This window comes from Helianthus annuus, chromosome 3 (assembly GCF_002127325.2).
Source record: "Helianthus annuus cultivar XRQ/B chromosome 3, HanXRQr2.0-SUNRISE, whole genome shotgun sequence".
NCBI lineage: Eukaryota > Viridiplantae > Streptophyta > Magnoliopsida > Asterales > Asteraceae > Helianthus > Helianthus annuus.
Window position 1 is genome coordinate 171,565,056 of NC_035435.2, and position 20,072 is coordinate 171,585,127.

Sequence of the window (20,072 nt, forward strand, 5' to 3'; positions counted from 1 at the left end):
TTAGTGCGATATCGATAATAAGAACTACTAATTTGGGAGTTGTAAGGGTCAAACGGAAGAAGACTGACAATGATCGACCAACAATCGAATAAGATGAACAATAACACACACACAGATTTTTCACATGCGATATTCAATTTTCCACATGCGATTCTACACACCCCATTCCATTTTTCACATTACCCCATGCTAGCCATTTTTTTCACATGCGATATTCAATTTTTCATATGCGATTCTACACACCCCATGCCATTTTTCACATTACCCCATGCCATTTTTTCATATGCGATATTCAATTTTCCACATGCGATTCTACACACCCCATGCCATTTTCACATTACCCCATGCCATTTTTCACATGCGATATTCAATTTTCCACATGCGATTCTACACACCCCATGCCATTTTTCACATTACCCCATGCCATTTTTTCACATGCGATGTTCAAATCTTTCACATGCGATTTTGTCCATCTACACACCCCGTGCCATTTTTCACACTACCCCATGCTAACCATTTTTTCACATGCGATATGTATTGAATTCGCACCAGATCTGCACCTGATTGAATGGCTGAGATGATCGCGTACGTATCGTACGATAAGCGCATTTGTATTTTACTCTTTACCTATATATATATATATATATATATATATATATATATATAAACACACTCAGAAAAAAGGAAGAGGGCAATCACCTAATGGAACTGTAGGCGTAACTTACTAACTTGTTTGTACATGATCTCAACCCTATATGTATAACTAGTGATGGACGTGTTATATACATGTTAAATCATGTTAATAAACCTTCCAACTCCATGAACTATACAATGAACTTATATTTCTTGTACAAAATAATAAAAAAATGTATACAAGAATATAGTGAAAACTCCATTAAAAAATATCAAACAAAACAAGAGAATCTGACTTGCTTTGACTTAGACAGTTCAGTATACCTTGATATTTCTAAACATAATGATGCGACAACGCCAAAGTCTATTAATCTTAATAGGAATGAGCTCGGCACCGTACCAATACCGAAAATACCGATCCCGAGAATCGCCAAAATAGGTACCGGTACCGAAAGTGATTGATACGGTATTCGAAGGTAAAAAATGGGTAAAAATACCGTGCCAAACCTAATACGACCCCAAAAAACTTCAAAATGGGTATCGAATTAGTACCAAAATTCAATCGCTACGATACAGTTCCATATTAGTATTTTTCGGTTCGTATCAACTCCCCATCCCTTAATCTTAAGGGCCAATTGTGATTGTTTTGATTGTAAAAGGGTCAAAAGTGAGAAATGTTCAGTTCTTTCTGGATGCTTTGATTCAATTTGTACGCGAAGCCGGCCAATATCGCCGGAAGAAAAAGGGGTTTGTAGCAAATCGGAACGATGGGAGAAGCCAATACATTTTCAATCGATGACGATTTGCTTCTTAAAAGCTTCTACGCTGAAGTCAGCGAGGTTGAGCGCGATAATGAAGTCGTCAGGTAGGTGTTTTTGATCGATTATTTGATTATTACGTTAAGTTTATCGAATTCTGTACATTAGATTGTTTTTATAGGTTTATTGTGTAGGAATTTTCATGAATTTTTGTTTATATAGAGGAAGTAGTTGCTCTAGTGTGTTTGAGTCATTAGAAACCTCAATTAGAACCCTAGATTGAACAGTATTAGACCTTTTTTAATGTAGCTACAACCTGTTCACATCACATAGTTGCATTCGAGATTTAGCTATCACATGTTATTGTTAAAAGTAGAAAGCATGATTTAGGTATTTTGTTTAAATGAGACCTTATTTTGAGATTAGAATTATAACACTTATGGATTTATCATAGATTCGTAGGGAAAGGAAGAAAGCAAATAGATTATATTTTGAGCTAACTGCCATTTTCGTCCATGTGGTTTGTCCAATTATGTCAGTCCAGGCCAAATTTCAAATTTGTACCATTACTGTCCTTGACATTCCTGACACATGTCAGTTCCGTCCAAAAACTAACGTCTGTTATGCCAGTTTCGTCCCTGTGGTTTGTTCAATTATGCCAGCAGGTTTTAACAAACGTTAGTTTTTTTGACGGAACTGGCAGACTAGCATAACTAGACAAACCACAGGGATGAAAATGGCGGTTAACTCTTTTTTTTTTACTACAATAGTTACATAGCAGGTAGGTTTGTTTGTAGCAGATTGCTAAACCTTTGAGCTTCAGCAAGTCGGTTATTGTGTCGCGATCATGATTCTAATCTTGGTTTAAAAAAGCGGGAAGCGCACAAAAGCGATGAGGTCTAAAACCGATTTTTAAAAAGCGAAGCGGAAGCGCAAAAGCGGTGAGCTTTTCGTACGCAAAGCGCAAAGTGATTATATAATTTATTTTATATCTCCCATAAGTGTTTAGCATCCAATACCTATGATTTAGCTATAATTAAGCTTTATATATGTTTTAAAATGAAAAAAAAAACATAGATGTACAGCATAAAAAGCCTGTTGTACAACACTCAGAAGCATAGAAACACCCCATGTACAAAAAGCGTGTGCCTCAGCTGCGCCTTAGGTCGATTTTCACCCTAAAAAGCGCGCCTCAGCTGCGCTTCTTGTACATCGTGCGCCTTATGTCACACAAGGCGATGGGGTTTGCGCTTAAGCGCGCTTAAGGCGCGCTTTTTTAAACCAAGATTCTAATTTAATTGAACGTCGTCCCTGTTGCAAGTTTCATAGCTTTAAAAGCAAATTTCTTTTAAGGATATCTATTACAGTTAGTTTTGGTGGTCTTACATTTTTGTTTTTTATAACTTGTGGAGAGGAACTTGATGATGATCTTATGAATTAATAGTGACTAACCTACCTATAAGCTTTCATGATCTCTCTAACAAAGTCTTCTACGCTTGAATTTTTCAGTCAGAACCTTAAACCGAAATACTTCTAAAAATTGTAAGGTATTTAGAAGTGTTCTAAAAGCATTAAGCAATAAGCAGGGCTAGACATTATTGCCACCTGGTAGCACTTGATCCCATGATGATCATGGACACATGTAGTTAATTGTAAAGATAATTGTTTAAAATTTGGGTAAAATTAGAGTTAAAATTACGGCATAGTACTTTTCAGAGGCAGTTACTTTTCCAAATGGTTTTCGTTTAGATGAGCAGATAAGGGCATTGATTGAAAGTAACCTTCTTATTTTAGAATGGTCATATTTGGAAGCATTGAAGATAGTTTCAGCATTGTTTGCTCGACTAGGATCTTGGTTTTAAAAAGCGCGCCCTAGGCGCGCCTAGGCGCAACAAGGCGCAGGGCCTGGGGCTTTTTTGCTTCTCGCCTTGTGTAATTACAGGAAGCAACCAAAAGGCACATTTTTTGATGTTTTTTGTGGGCTTTTTGGCCTGAGGCGCGCGCCTCATGTAACTTAGGCGTTTTACTGCATAAAAATGTTGTACCTTGGGTTTTTTGACTTGTACATGTAATTAAAATGGTATAAAAGCCTTACTTATAGCTATATTTTGGTTAAAGGAAGCTAAAAACCTATGGGATATGTATGGGATATATAAAAAAAATTATATAAACATCTTGCGCCTCGGGTACGAAAAGCCCACCGCTTTTGCGCTTTGCGCCTCAATTTTAGACCTCGTCGCTTTTGTGCGCCTCTCGCTTTTAAAAACCAAGACTAGGATTATCTATCAGTTAATGTTATATTGTTATCTTTTAGAATGTCATGTAGTTTTCTCTTATTGTTTTCTAGTCGGACCAGGTTTTGAATTCTACAATGTTCTGTATAAATGAAATCCTCCATTATGATGATTATGATTCGGATGATGTTTTCATTCTCAAATTTACTGTGACATCCTATCCTACATCATGTATTTGACTTGCAAAGTCAATCGTGTCTCTTCACGCATTATGTATTTTCTATATAAATTGAGGTTTTATATCATTATCTAATACATGTGTTTGAAATAACAATTTCACAGGATTCTTTCATGCTTTAAGCTAAACGCATTCGAGTATCTTAATCTACCATTCGATTCGTCTCCAGAAGATGTGAAAAAGCAATATCGTAAGGTAATACCTTCGTTTTTACAGTGTACGTCAACTACTATTCTTATATTGGTGTTTGATATTTGATAATTAGGCCATGTATGAGTCGTATGACACCTCTAATATTTATAATGGTGATATACAGCTATCATTGTTGGTTCATCCTGACAAATGCAAGCATCCCCAAGCAAAGGAAGCATTTTCTGGTACGTACAATCACAGTGTATTTTTGACTTCCGAGTCCTACTAGTGTGAATACTCTTGTTTAGTTTTTAAATTAAATTTCACACTAAACAAAGAATTCGACTCTTTTTTATGCAGCCCTAGCAAAAGCTCAACAACTATTACTTGATCCACAAGAAAGAGAATATCTTGTAAACCAAATTAACGCAGCAAGAGGTTTGTACAAAAGCTACTTTCTGTTTCCACTGCAGTAGGTCATTTACCAAAACTTATTGTCTTCATGTTGCATCATATCTGCCTTTTCATGGCGTACCATAAAATAATGATTGTTCCATCATAATATCATATATTTGTATAGGTAGAGGATCCTGTACATTAATCCAGAAGTGTGAGAAGTGTATTATAACACTATATATAACACCATATAAACACCGTATAACAATATGTAACACCATATAACATCATATAACACTATGTAACACTATATAACAAATATAACACTATAGTTTGTCTGATAGCATGTCTATGATATATGTATAGTGTTATATATTGTTATATAGTGTCATATAGTGTTACATAGTATTATATGGTGTTACATGGTGTTACATAGTGTTATACGGTGTTTATATGGTGTTATATATACTTATATAGTGTTATAATACACTTCTCACACTTCTGAATTAATGTACACTATCCCTACCCTGTTTGTATATATGTGTGTATATGTATATACATATGTGTGTATAAGCGTGTGTGCGCAGGCATGTGTGTAGCAGTGGGCCAAATGTATGAGTGTGTGTTTCTATTTAACAAAGTCAAGCACCTATGCCTAATTGCTACAGTTGGGTGTCAGGATAACTGCAGTTTTGGGGTCAGGATTCATGGCTGTACATGGAAATGTTAGGATGCAATGATAACTTTCTGTGATATACTGAAATAGGGATATTTGTAGTTTTTTAATTCATGGTATGTATTCATTCGGTATGATAATAACAAATTCACTGGACTCATTTGCAGAAGAACTTCGAGCAAAGAGGAAAAAACAACTGAAGAAAGACACTGCATCTAAGCTAAAGTCACTAGTCGATGAGGTAATATAGCATAATTCATTTGCTCATATTATTAACATTAATTTCACTTTGAAAACGTAGCAGCATTTTGTCAATTAAATGTGTGAAGGCGTTTCTCATTCATATTAGGATCTCTACTTATTGATTTTTTTCGTCTGAAAACAGAACCAGCTTATTTCTAATTAAAGATAAATCTTTTTGCACAACTCAAATACAATCTCTGTAACATGGAGTCATGGACACACGGTTTGATTTGACAGCAAAACCAATTCGTTTTGGGCAAAAACATCTTTTGAGATTACTTAGATGGCAGCATTAGTTTCTGCTTGTATTTTGTCAACATTGAACACCATATTTCAATCTAGGGGTGAGCAAGTTTAGGTCCGGACCGAAAATAACCGAGAACCGAACCGAAAATATACCCAACCCGACCCGAACCCAAGTACCTAGGTATTTAGATCGGTTCCAATTTTTCATATAAAATCGGGTTGGGTCGGTTCTCGGTTCTTTTCATGGTGAAACCCGACTTGGACCTATGGACCGGAACCGACCCTATATTTAGGGTAGTGAATCGGTTCCATATTTTATGTTTGATCGGTTCTCGGGTCGGGTCAGGTTTTTCCTTTTGCTCACCCCTATTTCAATCACTATGAGGATTGTAATATTACTTTTGCTTTTTGATCTTTTCTTTTGCAGGGGAAATATGAGCAAGAATATGAAAAATCAGATGAATTTCAGGCTCAGCTAAAGTTGAAAGTTCGGGAAATACTAACCGACCAAGAATGGCGAAGGAGGAAAATGCAGATGAGGGTAGGCTTGAATAGAATCCACTTAGTTGTATTTTTTCGATTTACAATTTGTAAATTGCAAAAAAGGAAAACAGCATGGAATATTTTAATCAAACTCGAATTATAATTTTTTTTTTTAATTTTGTGTAGATTTCTGAGGAGGAAGGTAGATTGAAGAAAGATGAGGAAGAATCGAAAGAGATGTGGAAACGAAAGCGTGAACATGAGGAGCAGTGGGAAGGAACAAGGGAAAATAGGGTTTGTATCTTACTTTTCATTTTTGTACTTATTAAAATCATAGTTATTAAAGCGAGCGCCCAGGTGCAAATAAAGCCCCGGGCCCAAAAAATCGCCCTGAGTGCGCCTCGTGCCTTTAATAACTATGATTAAAATTTCAATTTACATGCGCATCTGTTAATTTCGAGGTCAGCTGATGCATAGCAAATAGAAACAAGCTGGTCATTTTTTCTCGGTTTTAGCAACCAACTTTAAGTTAGGCGCAAAAATAGAAAACGACTTAAAATATTACTGATTATAGCAATCAGTCTTATTTAACTGATTTTGCTTGAAAACTACGATGTTGAGGCTGGTCAATGCCATGTCAGATGTCACATATGCAAAAACTGCTTATGTTAAATATTAGAGTTAATTACTGTTTTCGTCCTTGAGGTTTGTCAAAAATCATTATTTCAGTCCATTAGTTTAAAAATTGCGATTTCAGTCCCTGTGGTTTCACTTTCGTAACCGTTTCAGTCCACCTCGTAACCATTTCAGTCCCTGTAATTATAGAATAAATGGATTGAAATGGTTACGAAAGTGAAATCACGGGACTGAAATGGTTACGAAAGTGAAACCACAGGGACTGAAATCGCAATTTTTAAACTAATGGACTGAAATAGTGATTTTTAACAAACCACAAGGACGAAAACAGTAATTAACTCTAAATATTATCTTCAAGTTTGAAAAAAATGTTCCCTTTTTCTTCAAATCTACGTTTCAGAATAAGCATTGAACATCATATCAGATGTCACTTGGTCGTAATAGAATGTAAGTTGGGTCGTATTTTACGCCCAGTATGAAGTTGGTTGCAAAAATCACGAAAATTTGCGACGTTCGTTTCTATTTTTGTGCAGTTTGGAAATTTTGATATGGTAATATTTAATGACAAGCCCGTTCCAAAGGTTTATCAATGAATCCGACATGGATGTTTTAGTGATTTGTTATTCGTTAATTTTATTGCACAACCCCCCAAATCACACATTTCAGCACATAACCTGTGAATGCTATCACAGTTACGTTTTGGTGTCATTTATTGCTAATCCCTCTATTATTTTTGTTTAATCAGGTTTCTAGCTGGCGGGACTTTATGAAAGGGGGAAAGAAGGTAAACTAACTTATTCTATTATAGATAAGAGTAGAGGTGCAACCCTAAACCGGGTTAGAAACCGAACCCGGCAACTCTATCCTACCCAAACCCGGTTTGAACCCGATCTATAGCCAACCCGGCTTGGACCCGTTTCAACATGTAAGGGTAGGACTCGGTTTGGGTATTTCATAATCAAACCGGTTTCAACCCGATAGATGACAACCCGATTGCTCAACCTGGTTTGAACCCGATATCAGGAACCCGTCCATATACATGGAACTAGCTATTACCCAATGGCTTTTTAACGGCTTTGTGGCCATTTTAACGGCTTTAATACATTTGTATTAAAGGTGTTGGTTAAATCAAAACACACAAAAAAATAAATAAATAAATAAACGCTCCCAAAGCGCTATGGAATCAAAAGGAGGGCATTCATCCGTCAATATGGGATTATTCCTTTATCGAACCTACCAAAGACGGCGAAAAATGTAAAAAAAAATTGTATTTCGTGTCGTAATGTTTTATTCATAATATTATATTTTAGTTTACTTATAAACAACAAATAAAGTATAAATTTTAAGTTATTTATCTATATTATTTGTTTTTGAGAATTTTATAGTAACAGGGCTGAACCACCCGGTTTGATATCCTAACCAGATCCTAACCCAACCCGAATCGGTTTCATAGGGTGCGGTTCTCCTGTCACCTAACCCGGTTAGAACCCAACCCGGTTTGAATATTTTGCATCCTAACCCAAACCTAGTTTGAAACTGGTTGGGGTTGAAACCCTAACTCGATTTGTGCACCTCTAGATAAGAGTACAATTTAGAGGTGGTGAGTTGGGTGGGTCGAGCGAGTTGGATACAAGTTATGTTGTTTCAATAATAATCTAATTTTGACTAAATCAGTCGCAAAAAAAAAAAAAAAAAAAAAAAAAAAAAAAATTGCTTTTTCAATTCAAGTGATTTACAAGGTTTTATGCATTAAAAGTGCACGTTGGGCAACTTTCGACCCATTTGACGGTTTAAAAAAACGAATCTTGGTTAGTTTTATCTATTTGACCCCTTAGCGATGTAACATATCCCGAACCAATTCATACACAAGTAAACGAGTAGAAATGGACATCTGTAATTACAAATGACTAACAGATGCTGATTGGGTTAATAACGGGGACATGTGTAGGTAAAGAAAGGTGAACTTCGACCGCCAAAACTGAAGACAGAAGACCCTAATAAGTCATATGTTCAAAGGCCAGTGAAGCGAGGTTAGGTGGCCCTACAATTGCCGAATTTTACTTGAATTGTGCAACTTCATAGTTGATTTAGTGGTTGAATACTGTAACTTTCTATTGTTATCTTTAGCGCAGTATAAAAGCATTGTATATTTGCATTTTACCTTTTTTGTAGTAAAAACTTTACACAGCTTAGATCTTTTTTACCTTACGAGTAACTTTCAACTCTACACACTTTTGAATATAAAGGGCCCACATCTTTCATTTTACAGCCAACATGATTGTGACGTAATCATTGTCGAAACCAGACTTTTATGACCAGTGTCGGAACCAGACTTCTATGACCAGCGGTCGTAGACTTTTAAGACGGACCAGTGTCGGAACCAGACTTCTATGACCAGCGGTTGTAGACTTTTAAGACCAGGGGCCGCAACGTAATTCTTATTTACACAAAAAACTATTTATTTATTTTTTTCTAGTGGATGTACTTCAGACATTATAACAATCAAATTAGTCAGAAGAGATTTTATACTTGGTATTTTTTTTGCCACAATTAAAAAAACAAAACAAATTTCAATCTATTCAATCCGCAAGCAAAATAAGACGCCAGATGAAAATTTCATAAAAAATAACTATTGGAAGTGTCGAGATAAACTTAAACAACAGCAAAATAATGTCACGAAAAAACACAAAACTCCAGTTTTCTTCTCAAAAACTTTTGCATAATGAAGCAAGAAGTTGAGCACTCTATATGCCTGTGAATGCTTTCTTTCCACCACTTGCGGACCCTGCTGGAATCACCTTCAAGACATTGAACCTCACTGTCTTCGACAACGGTCTAAAAAGACAAACATTAAAACAAATTTTTAATAAAAGGAAACATGACTTAGCATGTACAAAAGTACTGCAGAAATTATCTGATTGTATGCGTTTGTAAAGAGGTATAGTTCTATAATATATAGTATTAAACCTCTGATATTACGAGCTTAGACCTAAACTATTGCAATTATAAGTGGATACCAAGCCATCAAATTCTTTATCCAGCGTTATACAGTTTTACTTATAGTCTGTTAATATTTTGAGAATTTTTGGTCAATTATTCACCCATGTGAGCTGCAAACTTCCTCTTTGTGTAGCAGTATTTCCATACCTTAAAAAACCTTTATTTGATATAATACAATCGACTGTTTGTCGGAACATTTATAAAACAGACATAAAAAACAGTTGAACAAAGATGAACAAACCTGCATTGCCCAACAGTAACATGGTCGCCTTCTTTCACACGAAAGCATGGTGAGATGTGAGCAGGGATGTTTGAGTGCCTTTTTTCATACCTGTAAACAAAAAAGTAACATTCAACCAAATTTAGTAAAATGTGTAATTAAGGTTTGTTAAGGCTAAAATGTCATAAGTTTGAGTCTTACCGTTGGTACTTCTTCACATAATGAAGATAGTCCCTTCGTACGATAATAGTCCTCACCATCTTAGCACTGTGGCAAGTACCCGCCAAAATACGGCCTCTGATAGATACATCACCAGTGAAAGGGCATTTCTTGTCAATATATGTTCCTAAACAAAAAAAAAGAAATATACATAAAAATCAAAACATAAAATATCTTGAAGTCAAATATTATTGACATAAAAATGCACTATAAGAAACACAACGGGCTTCAATAAATTCAAGAGTAAATTACTTTTTGAGTCCATGTGTTTTAGTGTTTTTAACAAAATCAGAAAGTTTAACGCTTTTGAGTCCTTAACCGCTCATTTTATAACGTTTTGAGTCCAGTTTTTAACACTTGTACCTTTGATTTTGGACACAAGTGGTTAAAACCACTAAAATAAAGGGACTCAAACAGGGGCGGAGGTAGTGTATAAGCAGGGGTAGCCTGTGCTACCCCTCAACTCTGTCTTCTTTGTGTAAAAATATCCTTCAACTTCATCTAGTAGTCAAAAAAAAAAATTTTTGGTTTTATACAAATGATACCACTAACTTTTTGGGATACCCCTGAATTTTTGAGCTAGATCCGTCATTGGACTCAAAGCGTTAAACTTTTTTTATTTTGGACTCAAATGGTTAAAACCACTAAAACAAAGGGACTCAACAAGTAATTTACTCTAAATTAAAAAATATGTGAACAATGTAAAACTAAAAACTAGAAATCACAAACGACATTATTTTAGCGCTTTAAAACCTCAAAGTGACAGATGCATTTCCAATAGCAGCAAGAACTAACTCAATAACAAAAAATAACTCTAAATATATAGTCACTTAACCAGCAAATAAACAGCATATACAATATATGCTTTCTCCTCAGCCATTCTAGTTTTTACAAATAATCAGTCAACATTTCACAATAAAAATCCATTTGATTCAAATTCATCTACTTATGTTTCATATTCATCTAACACAAATTTTAAATTCATTCAAACAATTCACCTCAACAACATAACCAAAAATAAACTAAAAAAAACACACAATTGATATTATCAAAAGCAAAAAAACAACAACAATACCTTCAATAGCCTCTCTAGGAGTCTTAAATCCGAGACCAATATTCTTCCAAAACCTGTTTCCACCCTTTCCAGGCCTCTTTCCTTTCCCGCTCTTCTTCGAGCTGATAAAACATAACACAGATCCACAATTCACACAAAATTAAACACATTCAACCAACAATCAAACAAAATCTAGCAATATGACATAAACCTAAAGGTCTAGGGTTCGTAACTAACCATAGGAACACCTTCGGTTGCTTCAAAAACGCCTTCTCGGTCTGTGAATAGGTGCAGGAAGCAGATTAGAATACGAGAACTGATGATATTAAAGAATAAGATTGAATTTGTGTGAGAGCTTACTTGTTCTGCCATTGTTGATCTGAAATTAGAAGCTTTGCAGCGGCGGTTACAGTTACAGAGAAGATGAAGCAAAACCCTAGATGTTATGATTTTAGGTTCTTTATTTAAACGTGTGGTTAGTTAGTTGGTTCACTGGGCCATTCTTTTGGGCTGGGCCTAACACATGAGCATTTCTTTTGGGCTGGACTTAATACTTTGCCGAAATTTTGAGTAAATTGTCATTTTCGTTCCTGAGTTTTTTTTTTATAAATTGTCATTTTAGTCCAAATAGTTTTTTTCTTCTCTGTGTCCCTGACTTTTCCTTTTTCTTGTCATTTTGATCACATTGCCTAACTTAATTTAAAAACCAGGTTATAATCAGGGGTATTTTTGGCATTAAATTATTATGAGGTTTATAAATTATGTTGTAAACTATCCATGGTTATCACTACACAACAGTTATGTCAAAAATACCTCTGGTTATAACCAGATTTTTAGACTGAGTTAGGCAATGTAATCAAAATGGCAAGAAAATGGAAAAATCAGAGACCCAGAGGAGAAAAAAAAACTATTTGGACTAAAATGGCAATTTGAACCAAACCTCAGGGACTAAAATGGCAATTTACTCCCGAAAATATTTATAAGATATCTTGTTCTTTTAAATATCTTGAGTATAAAAATGAATGTGTTAATTTTAAATATAAAATTTCATGTTATTAATTGCTCCTAAATACTACATAACTAGTTGCACAACAATAAAAATATATAATGCGTCCTTGTACATATTAGTAAGCACGAGGTACAAACACAAAAATTGCCAAAGAGAGAGAGTGAGAGAGAGCTGGTTTTGTGTTCACTTAAGAAATGACGTACGTATTAAATTGTCACTATCATTATAATCTTTTATACTTTAGTCTTAGTTAAGTAGTTTGTCACGTACAACTAACAAGTCTTTTGTTGCCACCATTTTGCAAAATACAAGTATAAATAATTGTACTTTAGAAAAATAAGTGTTCATGCCTAATACAAGTATAAATAGGGTAAAGTTCTTGTACAAATAATCTTAACATACTAAACATACAAATTAAAGGAAAACTCAAAAAGACAAGGTGGCATTTTTGTAATTATCAATAACTATCAAAGTTACTCTACAAATATACCTAAAAAAACCTAACCACTCCCCCACCCCCAAAAAAAACCTAAACCCCCCACCCCCCCCCACCCCACCCCCCAAAAACCTAAAAAAACCTACCCCCCCCCCCCCCCACCCACACACACACCCCCCAAAAACCTAAAAAAAAAAACCTACCCCCCCACCCCCCACCCCCAAAAACCTAAAAAAAACCTAACCCCCCCCCCCACCCAAGCTAAAATGCTAAAAACTAAACCCCCCAAAAAACCTAAAAAAATCTAAAAAAAAAAAAAAAAACACACAAATTATTTTATTTTATTTTTTTAACATCTTTTATTAAAAAATTGCTACTTTTAGTAGCAGCCAAAAAAAAAATTTTTTTTTTTTTTTTTTTGCTAACGAAATGTAGCGATTTTTTAATAAAAAATGTTAAAAAAAAATTTGTGTTTTTTTAGGTATTTTTGGTTGTAACTTTGATAGTTGGTGGTAATTACAAAAATGCCACCTTGTCTTTTTGGGTTTTCCTTCAATTTGTATGTTTAGTATGTTAAGATTATTTGTATTTGATCTTTTGCCTAAATAAATATACTTCTAGAAAATAAGTGTTCATGCCTATTAGAAAGGGTTGTAGCCTAACGATAACCCTTGGTAAATAAGACCAACCAAAGGTTGTAGCCTAACGATACCATAGGTGTATGGACAGACGCCCCTCCCCCATAAGTTTAGGGTTCAAGTACAATAGTGCACAAAGATGTAGATCTAGGAGTAGGATTTAAAGGTGTGAGTCGTTAAAAAGGTAAATAAGAACATCCGCATCGTAAGGAAAGACGGGTGCCCCCTCTCACATTCTCGTCTGACCTTGCCTATGGAGACGATTTTTTCACTCCCTCTCCTTGCAACGTTTTCCGCATCCCTCTCTCTTACACATCAGTCTTAATGGACACCGAGTTGGAAATCGTCTATAAAAATACTAGGATGACATGTTACATTCTAGAATAAAAAATAATAAAGACACAAAACTACAAATGAAGTTCATCAACATACACCAAACAATCACTATAGTGTTCGATGTCCGCCTCGTCAGGTACCCACACAGATCTCCAGTAATAAAACATACACATTGGTAGTTACAATGACACGACACCCGACAATCACAGCATGCTAATCTTCTCGGCTTCTCTATTCCAACTTGATGCACAAAATAACTCATGTATATACAAGCATCTATCAGCAGCTGTTTGTATGATCTTGTTGACTTCAGTTTGACTTTGACTTGAAAATGATCTTAGTTGACCTTTGTCTGTTGGGAAACCTTGCTGTTTGAGCTCACAACACCTTTACCAGTCTCTTGCCTGTCCAGATAATGTTTACCAATTAGCATATGAACCAGTGAATTCAGAGCACGTTTATCTCTAACGGGTCAAATGAAAAATAGCTTAGAAGAAAACGTCAAAAGGGATAGTCGTTTCTTTCCCTGATCGCCCGAAGATGAGGACCTCTCTTTAGGATTGCTACGGGATCTTGACTGAACTGAATCCGTTAGCGGCTTTGACTTTGACTTGACTGACAATGATGCAGGGACTTCTTGGATCATGCTAGTGGATACGACAGGCGAAGAATCAAAGCCATCAGATTGAGATTGACCCACTTTCTCATTGTCCAAACGTGAAGGAAGATCTGAAGCAACGGTTTTCTTGCACACAGCTTTTAACTGATTATTGATGTCGTTTTCCTGTTCCTGTTTTGTAGAACCGTTTTCCTGAATGTTAACTTCATCTCTTGTATTGATGTCAAGAATACGGTTTTCCCATGGACGAACAGCCATCCATCGCTCCAGCTAGTTCCAACCCCAGTTACTTTTATCCAATTCAAATCCCGAAGTAGTTACCTGCTGTTTGGGTCCTGCTTGCCACTGCAGCAAAATACTGTTTATGACCATATTGTACTTACATAAAAAGAGAGTGAACGAGCTGCAAACGAACCAAATGTTCGGCGGGAAGGTCGTTTGTGTTCGTTCGTTTATTAAACAAACGAACTCGAACAAGAAATTTTGTTCGTTTAGTTAAATGGACGAACATGAACAGAGGCCGCGTTCGTTCATTTATGTTCGTGAACGTTCGGTAACGTGTCCATTTGTGTTCGATAGTTCATTAGTGTTTTTTCGTTTTTATATTTTATTTAAATACTTCAAAATTCCGACAAATAAAATATTTAATAAGTGTTAGTGTATTCTATATTCTGTTCATCGACACTTGTTTGTGTTCGTTTGTTTCCATTTGTGTTCATTAACATTAGTTTGTGCTCATTTGTGTTCATCAATGTTCGTTTCCGTTCATTGCCTAAAATTAACAAACGAACACGAACAAGTTCATTTCGTTAACAAATGATCACCAACATAAGATCTTGTTCGGTAAGTGTTCATGAACAGTTCGTGAACACATATATTTCTTAACAAATGAACACGAACATAAAATCTTGTTCGGTAAGTGTTAATGAACAATTCGTGAACACATATATTTCTTAACAAACGAACACGAACAAGGCCTTGTTCGTATTCGTTCGGTTCGTTTGCATCCCTACAGAATTATGGCAAGGAGCAATAGAGTAAAACTCAATATTTGGTGGTGTGCACATGTAAAAAGAGACATGAGATTATTCATATATATTCTAAATTTTTCACAAGGCAAATTGGAAATAAATAATCCCACCTAACTCAATTTGGCCGATAATAATCCTAAGTCAGTTATTGGCCTCCGAGCTGGTCAATTTTTTTTGTGTAAAATAGTCCGCCATTAAAATAGCTTGACGGAGTTAAGTTTTTTTCCGAATTACAAAACCGATGTTTTAGGGCTTTTGATCAGAACGAGGATACGAGTCGATTGATGTAAAACTTACCTCGAAATACTACCCCAACCCACGAAAGCGGTGCTTCAATTCGGGTGTTTAAACTTTCAATTAACAAAAATCAAGCCATTTCGAGGTAAATTTTACATCAATCGACTCGTATCCTCGTTCTGATCAAAAGCCCTAAAACATCAGTTTGTAATTCGGAAAAAAACTAAACTCCGTTAAGCTATTTTAACGGTGGACTATTTTACAAAAAAAATGACCAGTTCGGATTATTATCGGCCAATAATTGACTTGGTATTATTATCGGCCAAATTGAGTTAGGTGGGATTATTTATTTTCAATTCGCCTTTTCACAAAAACAAGATATTATAGTATTACCTGGTGAGCAAGAGCATACGCCATGGCTCTTTCACGTTTCGCAGCCGCTTCCTGTCTCTTTATCAACTTTGCTTGAATTTCTTCGACAGATCCAACACTATCGCACCATCCTTGCTGTCAAAAAAATTAACAATATTCACAAAGGGTGGACAATGTTTAGTAAACATTTGTATAGTAAATGTTTACAACGGGAACCTTTTACATATACATGTTAAGTGCTGACCTCTATTTCACGAACACGAGCCTCATGTTGAAGTTTTTGTTGTTCTGACTGACTTTCCAATGCGATCCGGACCCGCCCGGCTTGAACCCGTGCCTGTACCCTAACCAATGCTTACATACACCTAAGAGCTCGTAGAGCCCGCCTAGCCTGAACGTTATTATAATAAAAAGTAGTTCAAGGTCAAATATAGCATCATCAATTACTAAAATTTTGTTCAATAGCGTTGAGCATAAATTTAGATAAGTAAACATCTTTAAAAACGAATAGTTTTTTGCGACTTTAACAAGATTAACAGTTGAGGTAGCAAGGTATGTGGGTCAAGCAAGTAGAGTAACAAGTCAAAATGGGTACAGGTTCAAATGAGTGGTTTTTTAATTTTTATAACGGTTGAAACGATGACCTGCAAACACTTTCTTTGTCTCTGTTTATGTGTTAACTATGGTTTGCAAAAACGATATTATTATTATTATTATTATTATTATTATTATTATTATTATTATTATTATTATTATTATTATTATTATTTAAATTTATTATTATTATTATTATTATTACTACTACTACTAGCTTAGAACCCTGTGTTTTACACGGGTGTATAAATTTAATTTTATATAATAAGTAATATAGTTATATCTTTAAAATACCTTGTATATTGCACGAGTTAAATAAATATAATGTAAACGATTAAAACATACAGTCGTCAATATATGCATTTAAATGATAAAATCGATGTACTATTTACTTATTAAAATTTTAATTTGTTTTTTCATGTGCTACTAGGTTAGAAACATGTTACAAATTATATATTATTATTAATTCAAAGTTTGATAAAAAGTTATTATTCTTGTATAAATTATATTTAGTTAAATTATTGTTTAATAGGAAAAAGAAATTAAAAAATAAGACAAGGAGATTATTAATTCAAAGTTTGATAAAAAAATATTATCCTTATCTAAATTATATTTAGTTAAACTATTATTTACTAGTAAAAAGAAATTGAAAAATAAGATAAGGAGGCACCAGAGATTGACACGTGTCAAAAAAAGATTTTCATTTATTAGTATAGAAAGATATTATTATTATTATTATTATTATTATTATTATTATTATTATTATTTACTAAATAATGTCAATTTAAGAGATTCTATGCATAAGAAAATAATCTATAGCTATCTAATTATTTGACCTCTTTGAGATAAAGTACAACCTAAGTCGACCCATTCATAAGTTAATGGGTCAAAATTGCCACCTTATGCATTACAGTTTTAGCTTCAAACTAAGCATGTGTGTGCAATGAACAAAACCTAGAAAAATTGGCTTTTTCATAATAAGTTGCAGTGTTTACAATTTATAAAAAGAGTAAACTATCAAAATGGTCCCTAAGGTTTGCTCACTTTTGTCACTTTAGTCCAAAACTCAAACCTTTTGAATCTAGGTCCCTGTGGTTTCAATTTTGTTGTCATTTGGGCTACCTGGGAAGTATATAGAAATAATTAAGGATACATACGATAGAACGGAAACTAGTGTCCGCGCGCCTGTAGGGGATACAAACTTCTTTCCAATGGAGGTAGGACTCCACCAAGGGTCTGCGTTAAGTCCTTTTCTTTTTGCGGTGGTCTTGGATGAGTTGTCCAAGTTAATGCAGGAGACAGTTCCATGGTGTATGCTTTTTGCAGACGATATTGTGTTGATTGCAGAGACTAAACAGTGCCTGAACGCAAGGGTAGAGGAGTGGCGTGTAGCTCTAGAGGGCAAGGGCCTAAGGATTAGTGGATCTAAGACTGAGTATCTACATTGTGATTTCAGTGGTGTAGCCGATAACGACGACACACAGATCACCATTGAGGATCAATTGGTCCCGCAAGCAACTAGATTTAAGTATTTGGGGTCGTTTGTTCAAAGAGATGGTGACATAGATAGTGATGTAACCCATTGCATACAGGCTGGCTAGTGTAGATGGAAGGCAGCCAGTGGGGTATTGTGCGATAGGAGGTTCCCAACTAAACTAAAGGGGAAATTTTACAGGGTAGCAGTTAGGCCCGCTATGTTATATGGAACAGAATGTTGGGCTATCAAGAAGACACAAGCGCGCAAGATGGAGGTAGCAGAGATGAGGATGTTGAGGTGGATGTGTGGACATACGAGGTTAGATCGGATAAGAAATGAGGTTTTGAGGGAAAGATTAGGAGTGGCCAGTATATCGGATAAGATTAAGGATGGGAGATTGCGATGGTTTGGGCATGTGAAGCGGAGGCAAACGACGGCACTAGTTAGAGTAGTGGAAACTATTACTGTGGAGGGGAGGGGAGGAAGAGGCAGACCCAAACTGACATGGGATGAGCAGATTAGGCATGATTTACTAGAGTTGCATCTTTCTGAGGACATGGTCCAAGATAGGACTTCGTGGAGGCGTAGAATTAAGGTTAAGGACTTCTAAAGGATAGTGCAGTAAGGTCTTAGGTGTATATTAGGGACGTATGTTTTTCTTATTCTTTAAGTGACTTTTCCGGTGATTGCCTTCTTGTGTTTATGCCCAAATGATGTTGTATACTATTATACATGATTGACATTATATTGTGTCATTCTGATCACTTTCTTGGTATGTGAGACTGCTTGTTTCTATATTCTTTGACTTGGTGTGTTTGTATGATGTTCGTTTTGGAGCCGAGGGTCTCTCTGGAAGCAGTCTCTCTATCCCTAGGGATAGAGGCAAGGTCTGTCTACATCCCACCCTCCCCAAACCCTATAAGTAGCTTTGCTATTTGTGGGATTTTACTGGGTATGGTTGTTGTTGTGGTTGTTGTTGTTTCATTCAAAATCAACACCTGGTCAGATTTTCCAGTTAACATCCAGTTTTTTTCTCGTTTTCCTTCCTTTTAATGGCAGGCAAAAATAGTCTTTTAACGTTTTATTATAACAAATTAAAAAAAAATCTGACCATTTTACCCTTCATTACCAGTCATGTAGTTGTTAAATATGTTATAAAAGTTTTTGTTTTTGTTTTTATGTCTATAAGTAGTTTATAAACACGATTTACCTTTACCATTTTAAAAAAATTGTTGATTAGTTCTATTTAAATATAGTGGAAAACATGTAAATCACACCTGTTATAGCAGATGGTCGCGCAGCCATGAAGTTTGACATGATAGTTAGCTTGATCCGGTTCCCATTTTGTATGTATGTTCTTGATGGTAGTACCAAATTCTAGGGTTTTCGTGATTGTGGAGAGAGATAGAGGGGAGACAAATTGTGTATTGATGTTATGAGAGTCTAACCTTAATCTCTCTCTGGTAATTTTCTTATTAGCTAATAAGGGTAAGACAAAATTGCATAAAACAACCTTTATGTTTGCCTCAAACTGCACTTTATACCTTTCACTATGAAATTGGCAAAAACCAACCTTTATGTTCATGTTTTGCTACGAGTATAACCTTTAGCACTAACAACGTTTGTTTTCTTGGTTAACTGCCCTCACATGCAATGCATGTGAGGGTATTAATGTCATTTCAATTAATCTTTTAATATATATTAAACAAGCTACAAATCTTTAATCTTCCCAGCATAATACTTTCACTTCAGTCAACAATGAAGAAGACACCAATCTCTGCATCCAAATAATACATTCACTCTCTTCTTAAACCCTATAAGTCTTCCACAACCACCCATCTCCGTCACATCTTCGTCGCACCGGACTCACCACAACCACCATCACAAGAATTAACACAATCCATCATCACCCAGATCACCACCACCGACAATTGGACAGCAAACACCACTCTCAATATCTTCATAAATGTCAACTTCATAATTCACAACCTAAATCTCTAATACGTTAATAACTGAATACAATTAGGTTTAAAAAAAATAGAGCAAACAGATCTGATCAAATTAGGATACCAAACAATACTTGTGCGAAAAACAGAGGATACGAACTAATATCACCGGAATAATCAACAGTCGGAGTAAGACTCCGAAACTCCGG

At 35.3% G+C, this 20,072-nt stretch overlaps 2 protein-coding genes and 1 pseudogene across 2 annotated transcripts; 1 reads left to right on the forward strand and 2 right to left on the reverse strand.

The window, feature by feature from the left end:
- Nucleotides 1-1,273: 1,273 nt before the first annotated feature.
- On the forward strand, nt 1,274-8,890 carry LOC110930843 (J domain-containing protein spf31). Its single transcript, XM_022174222.2, has 9 exons — nt 1,274-1,498; nt 3,968-4,058; nt 4,180-4,240; nt 4,356-4,433; nt 5,235-5,308; nt 5,984-6,097; nt 6,226-6,333; nt 7,421-7,459; nt 8,624-8,890. The coding sequence occupies exons 1-9, from the start codon at nt 1,401-1,403 to the stop codon at nt 8,708-8,710; spliced, it is 750 nt and encodes a 249-aa protein (XP_022029914.1). The 5' UTR covers nt 1,274-1,400; the 3' UTR covers nt 8,711-8,890.
- A 340-nt stretch (nt 8,891-9,230) lies between these two features.
- Nucleotides 9,231-11,646, reverse strand: LOC110930844 (40S ribosomal protein S11-2). The gene is made up of 6 exons (XM_022174224.2): nt 11,529-11,646; nt 11,406-11,446; nt 11,190-11,290; nt 10,097-10,241; nt 9,917-10,006; nt 9,231-9,510 (listed from the first exon to the last, which is right to left on the reverse strand). Exons 1-6 carry the CDS (start codon nt 11,538-11,540, stop codon nt 9,420-9,422), a joined length of 480 nt encoding a protein of 159 aa, XP_022029916.1. The 5' UTR covers nt 11,541-11,646; the 3' UTR covers nt 9,231-9,419.
- A 1,972-nt stretch (nt 11,647-13,618) lies between these two features.
- LOC110932612 lies at nt 13,619-16,803 on the reverse strand (annotated as a pseudogene).
- Between the last annotated feature and the right edge of the window lie 3,269 nt (nt 16,804-20,072).